The 7,366-nt window shown below is 34.2% G+C and overlaps 1 protein-coding gene across 1 annotated transcript; it reads left to right on the top strand.

Annotated features, from left to right (window-relative positions):
* The first annotated feature begins 1,245 nt into the window (after positions 1 to 1,245).
* Positions 1,246 to 6,898, top strand: LOC115957553 (F-box protein CPR1-like). Its single transcript, XM_031075825.1, has 2 exons — positions 1,246 to 2,618; positions 6,681 to 6,898. Exon 1 carries the CDS (start codon positions 1,351 to 1,353, stop codon positions 2,590 to 2,592), a length of 1,242 nt encoding a protein of 413 aa, XP_030931685.1. The 5' UTR covers positions 1,246 to 1,350; the 3' UTR covers positions 2,593 to 2,618; positions 6,681 to 6,898.
* Positions 6,899 to 7,366: the final 468 nt, after the last annotated feature.

Here is a 7,366-nt window from a genome sequence, read left to right as displayed (position 1 = left end):
GAATCAAGATTCTCTAGAGTTCTAGAATACTTGACTGTATAGGGTTTTTTTTTCATCTTAACCTTCTTTTTATAATAAATAGTCTATTCGCTAAAAAATATAAAAAATAAAAACAAATTGACATGTCAAATTTTGAATTTATTAATTTATTTTAGTTTTTAAAAAGAGTAGTTCTAGGACCACAAATTATTTCACAACTTTTTTGCCACAACTCTGACGTGGAAGATTGTGAGTGGTTAATTATCACTTACACATAAACCCACAATTTTTTCTTTACCAATTACACCTTGTCACGTCACAGTTGTAGTAAGAAGTTGTGAAAAATTATATGATCCTAGACTTTTCCTTTTAAAAATTTAGAAACCTAGAAAACCTATAATCTGCAACCTTGGTCGTCCCTCTCCTTAATTACGTGGTTTTGGAGCCTTTGGAATGGTTGATTGACAATTTTGTTTTTGTTTGCACTAGTTGTTATCTGCTAGAAATGTGAATAGGATGCGGAGGTTAATGATTTGTATAAGATATTTTGAGAGAATAAATATATATATATATATATATATATATTTTTAAATGGAGGTTGATGATTCATATAAGATATTTTGAGAGAATAAATATTTAGAAAAAAATATGGATGCATTGAGGGAATTAAACCTCAAAATTTGATAAATTAGACTACTTCAAGAGAGTCTAAATCTGCACAACACAAGTGCTTTCATATTAAAAATATTTAGAAATAAAATATAATTTTGGTTGCTTTGAAGGAATTATACCTCAAAATTGGATAAATTAGACTACTTCCTAAGAGTTAATTAATTATCAGGAGTGAATAATTAATTAATACATGCTTGACCAATGTTCAAAGTTCAAACATATAAATTAGGATCTTAATCCGTAAAGATACCCTAAGAACCCTAGAGAATCTCAATCCAAGTCATTAACACTTCTTTTAATAATTTCATGGTGGCTCAATTAGATGTAAAATTATTATTATTATTATTATTATTTTAAATGTGTTGGAACATCTATCAAGCTCTTGTGCAATGAGCTAGGTATAAAGCTATTTCTTCTGTCTACTCTCTGTCTCTCTCTCCACCCTTAGCATCTTCTTTGTCAAGGCTGATACTCAATCTTACATTGAAGATAATACTCTAGAAGTGGGCCTTTGAGGATGGTGGGCTTTCGACTAAGTTTATATAACTCGGGCTTAGGACTACTATGTTTTCACTTTACCATTTCATCACACCCCCCTAGCCCCTACCCACTCTCTTCAATCTCTCGTTTCTGTAGTCTGAACTCTAGACCCTCTCTCTCTCTCTCTCTCTCTCTCAAGGGAAGCAGTAGGAAGCAGCAATGTCAGACAAAGAACCGATGTGGGACTCTCTTCCACCTGGAATCCTAACCCATGCTTTCCTGCAACTACCTATCAAATCCATCATAACTTGTACCTGTGTCTCTAAAAAATGGAAATCCCTCATCCAAAACCCTTCTTTCATTTCCACCCATCTCCACCACTCCTCCTCCAACTCCAACAACCACCTCTTTCTCTTCAGGCTTTGTCCAAATGAAGGTACGATGTGGGATAAACGTGAAAGAGAAGTCTACACGTTGTATTCGGACAACAACAACAACAACGAAGAAGAAGACTTCAACGAACACACCAGGTTTGACTCCCCTTTTCCTGCTCAAAGCGGTAGCGTGATACTCCGTGTGGTGGGTACTTGTAATGGCCTGGTTTGCCTCGCCAGAGATTTACTCTCTTACGATAACTCTTACATTCTCTGGAACCCTTGTGTTAGAAAGTTCACCAGAACTTCTAGACCCATTGTCAGCTACTCCACTCACGGTGGGTTTGAAGAGACTACTGGGTTTGGATTTGATTCCAAGACTAACGACTATAAAGTGGTGAGAGTTGTGAGACTTTTGGATAGAGAGGACGAGGATGGGTCTTCGCTCAAGGTCGAGGTTTACTCACTTGCCACTGATGAGTGGAGAATGGTTACTACTGGTTTGCCTTCGAGATGTGTTGTTCGTGGTCGCGAGCCACTGGCTTTTGTGAATGGTGCTCTGCATTGGATTGCTTTCAGGAGAACTATAACCAACAATTTGCAATCCTTTGTTATGGTGTTCCATCTGGGGGACGAGGTCATTCGTGAGATTGCGCTGCCAGAATTTTTGAATGGTTTCGATGGAGATCAGTATTGGGTGCGCATGTCTATTTCAGTTTATAGGAATTCCCTTGCCTTGTTTCATCAACAGGATTTTTCTAGTCCCTGTTTAAATATTTGGGTGATGAAAGAATATGCTGATGAGTCATCCTGGACCAAACTTGTTACTTTGTCTGATGGTCAATGTTCCCGTGAGTACGTACCAAGGGCATTGGGTTTTAGAAGAAGTGGTGAGGTTATAATTGAAATGCATGATGGGGCGCTCATCTCACTACACTTTGAGAGCCAGAAGCTTAAAGTGCTTGGGATTACTGGATATGGGTATATTTTCGATCATAGTATCAATGGAAATGGGTATACCTTTTTTGATTCTTATGTTGAGAGTCTAGTTTTGCTGGATGAACCCAATCGTGCAGTTACTTACTAGGAAAGAAGAGAGAGGAACAACAACAGGCAAGATTCATTTTATTTTCATGCTTATATTTTTGGTCTTTTTCATTTTGTCCATCTTATATATACTTGGCAAATTGGCATTGATTATGAGTTATACATGTGTGTGTGTGTGTGTGTGTGTGTGTGTGTGTGTAACACTGTTCTATAAATCCTTATTAAGTGGCTTTATATTTAGAATAGAGAACTTATCAAGGTTGTGGTTGTTTTTGGTTATATTGAGGAGATAGTTGAGTAGATAGCATATATACTCAAAATTCTTTTAGCCTCATTTCAATTTTTCTTTGATAATCATATATTAAGTATCAAAAAACAAAGTGGATTTTGTTGGTTATCAACTTAGCAAGCTTATTTATCAAAAGGTTGTGAATTTCATGTTTCTTGACATTTATAATTTAAAATGTGTAGATAGATGTACTCAAACATTTTATTTATTGATAATGTTATGGTGATATATTTTAACTTCATGCTTTCACACTTGTACTAAATGTTCATGTATTATTAATTTCTTAATATGTCAACCAAAGATATTGATTTTACATTTTAATCTTCTATTTTCTTGAATGCCTATCTTCTTGCTGAAAAAATTCCCATAGAGCCATGCCCATTAAGAAAGAAGCTCATTAGTGGTAATTGCTTGCTTTGGGTGGTTAAGAATGGAAAATGACTTGTTTGTAATCCTGTTCTTGACCTATTTTTGCTATCTTTTGTTCTTTAGCATAATTTTTTAGTTTTTATATAACAACAAATAGTTATGCTTAGATGTATTGTTTTGTTGACTCCATTTTATTCCCTTTTTTTTCCCTTTTCCCTTTCTTAATCTTTTGTGGATGAATTAGTATTTTCTGTTACATAATTGTACAAAGCAGATGCAAAAGGCCGAACACTAGTGGGAAAAAGAAAAAAGAAAAACTAGGGGAAGTAGAAGACATCAAATTAAAACTAATTTACATGCAAAGAAATAGAACTTGATCCGATTAAAGCCAAAGTGCCACCCCAATTCTTGCATTAGGGTCTATTCATTGTGGAATGAATGATCTTTGTTTGGGCAGTTACCCAAGGTCCAATGCAAGCCTTAATCTTCCATTTTTTTTTTTTTTTTTTTTTTTTTTGTGTGTGTGTGGAAAGAGGTTGGAGGGGAGACCATTGATAATTTATTTCTTCACTGTCGGATGGCTAGCGAGTCATGGGTTTTTCTGTGGTGTCTGATGGGAGTAAGTTAGTTGGGTGATGCCTCAAAGGGTGGGGGATCTGTTGTGTTGTTGGGCAGCCTATTACAGTTAAAAAGGACAGGCTGCCTGTGTGGAGTGCAGTTCCTTCCTGCCTTACATGGATTTGTTGGAGGAAAGGAATTTGCGGGTGTTTGAAGACAAAGAATCCTCAGTTCTCCTTCTTAAGTCTCAGCTGCTGAGCACTATTTTATTGTGGCATAGTACTCATTCTTCTTCCCGAGTTTTCATTAGATTTATTGTCGGTGTTGGATGGTTTCATATTATGCTGATTTTTATTTTCTTTTCATGTCTGCACTGTTCTGTAGTATACTTCCTGTATACTGCACCCCTTTTTTCATCTTTTAATGAATTTTTATTTCTTACTGATTAAAAAAAGGAAAGAAAGAGAAAAAGCGGTGGGAGGCGGGGTGGGGGCAATAGCTTCCTTTGTACACAAATAGTGTACCCAGACACACCATTCCAGTAACTTTTTTACTAAACTCTTAACTTTTATTTATTTATTTTTTTCTTTAACGAATCTAGCACCACATTCATATTTACTATAGGCCTGACATTTGCACTCCAACTTGAAACCTTGCTCCATAAATCCTTGGAGATATAACCCCCCAAAAACAACTGCAATTCTTATTTCATTAATCTATCTATTCCCCCCCCCTCCCCCAAAAAAAAAACACCAAGCTCCACAAAAAAAATAAACATACCCCACCCCCAAAAAATAATGGATGTAAATGTTTGCTTTGTTTGTGTATTATCTTTAACTTACAAGATTTGGTTCCTACTTCCAACTGTTTCTTAAGTTTGTATAAGCACTCAGTGTATTTGATAATTTTTCTTCTATGCAAGCATACAAGAAATTTTGCCCCTGTTGTAGCTCATTGATGAATATATTCCCTTATTTGCTAAGGAAAATTTTTAGAAGTTAATAGATAGTTAGCATCTTTTTAGCTTTTTGTTTTCCTGTAATTGAAAACATGTTGATGGACACATCAATCCTTGATTGACAAGAGTGATTTCTGAATGTAGCAATGAGACAATTTGTGATTTTTACATGTGTAGAAATAGTGGTTCAGTTTGTAGTATTTATATAAAATTTTCTTGTTATGGTGGATGCTCAATTTTTCATCTTGTTTCTTTTAAACCCACACCACACCCCCCCCCCCCCCAAAAAAAAAAAAAAAATCGATGTTTCTCTACTGCATAATAGTTCTGGTTTAAAGGCTGAAGTAGGCTGTAGCCTATAGGTATGGAAAGCCTTTTATAATTAGTATCCCTTTCATCCCATGCCAACCTGATGAACCGAGAACTCAATCCAAAATCCTAACACAACTCCCCAAAACATATACCAAGAAACTAAGCTGGCAAATTTTTCTGTGATTTATAATGTGTTAATGTTCTTAATTTTATTCTTTAGGTCAAAGTTATCTTTTAGAGGAGGGTTAAATATTTCTCTTAAGCAATTTAAGAAAGAGTACACCCAGGGGCGGAGCTATGTTGTCCCTTGGCCCCCCCAAAATTTTGATTTCTTCTACTGTTCGGCTATGAGTTTGATAGCAAAAAATAAGTAAAAGGCTATGGCTCCCTGGAAAATAATGACCGGCCCCCCCAATTCTTTCTAGGATCTCTACTTATTAGTCCAATAGATAACTCAAAGTCCTCAAATAAAATACTAGTTAGCTCTCCCAATTGTCCAAATGATTTGTTGTCAATCCAAATATCCAATAGACAATAATCCACACTCTCAAAATATCCCATAATTGCTTTCAGTTCCAGCTTCTTCTTGTGTCTCAGTATTTCAGGTTTGTTTGTTTCTTCAACATCATATGGGCATTTAGATTTATGCTTTTTATATATATGATAATGGTCATTTAGTTTTATGAATATGCTTTGTTTATTAAGTTGTTCAATTTGTTGTATTGCTATATGATAATATATTATATCTCTTTCCATATCATCATTTTTTTTTTTAATTTGAAATTAGGAGCTGAATAATTCATTAAAAAATATGAAAATTTTCAATATTATGGATAATGATGGGTTGATGGTGCTTAAAATAATAGTATGCAAATTTTTGTATGAGTATGGTAAAATAGACTGCCTTTTGTACTTCCATTAATATTTAAGAGTATGATAATATATCAAAGTTGATAATTTTATATTTATAAATTTATGAATTATGATTTTTCTATCAATATTGCAACTTGGCCCCCACAAGTACGAATTCCTGGCTACGCCCCTGATACACCAGTGATCAATTATTGTTAAGCAAGGGACTACAGCTTGCTCATCAGACGGATTGAACACAGGGTTTTTTTTAATATATATAAATAAATAAAAATCTCTTAACTCAAGCCACGGATGTATTTCTGAGAGCGTCTTGTAGGATGATACAAACCTTGACTCATAATTGTGTTTTGTGGTTGTCTGGTTGGCTTTGGCTTTAGTTTGAAATGTTTTGTTTTTGTTTTAAAGAACAGTTGATGATGCCATTCTGTATTTGTGTTCTTTCTTGTACTATGAATTTTGCAATATTTCTATTTTCTTTTGGAACTTGGTGTCTTCTCATACAGGTATCTTTTGTTAAAGAGTAAGATCTTATTATAATAATTTCTGGCATAGGAATCTGCTTAGATCATTTACCCTGCCCCCCACTCCCCCTTGTTGTACATGTTCATGTGGTATAGGCTTGGGTTTTTCATAATTTCTACACTCTGAAAACAACATATCTTGGTGTAGGTTTTTCCTATATAATTACAAAACTGATTAGTGTTGTTATATTTTCATCTGGTATTAAATCTCAAACAAGAATGCACTTATAGTTTTTAAATTCTTGCAGGACCTCATGCAATCATGGTTGTCGATGAGCTGTAAATAAGTTAGAGATTTCAACTCAGCAAAGAAATGATTTAATAAAGCTTTTTGATGGTGTTTTGTTTCTCAATATTGTCATTAGAGTATGGTAAGAACAAAGATGGATTTTAGTTGTTATAACGTTACAGGAGTTTATTATGTTAAACTCATTTGTGGATATGCTATTTTTATGTTTAATTGCAATTTGGTTTTAGTGTGTTTATAGAAATTATTAATCACTTAATTGTGTTTGCTATGCTTGCATTCTGCATGTGTATTAAGTTTGTCGTTGCTGTGTCAACTAGTTGGCAGTTATACCTATCTAATATATATATATATATATATATATATATATTAATAACTAAAGCTAAGAGAAAATCCAATTAGATTCTTAATTGGATTCGCAATTTTGCGCCACATGTCCCATCTAAGGTTTTCAATCTTTGTGCCGAGTGAGTTATTGTATCAATTTAATTTCTTAATTTTGCTGCAGTATTTTTTACACATTGCAATAATCAGAGAGTCAAATTTTTGTTTTTAATGAATGCAATGAATTTGCCACGTGTGTTAATTTTGTATAAAGATGGAATGTTGAGGAATCACATTTGTGATTGCCAGAATTTATGCAACTTGAGTAGCAGCCATGGCTGAAGCCTGAAATCCAAGCATAAA

This window comes from Quercus lobata, chromosome 8 (genome assembly GCF_001633185.2).
Source record: "Quercus lobata isolate SW786 chromosome 8, ValleyOak3.0 Primary Assembly, whole genome shotgun sequence".
Taxonomy (NCBI): Eukaryota; Viridiplantae; Streptophyta; class Magnoliopsida; order Fagales; family Fagaceae; genus Quercus; species Quercus lobata.
The sequence above is the reverse complement of the archived record's forward strand: the minus strand, read 5'-3'. Positions and strand labels throughout refer to the sequence as shown.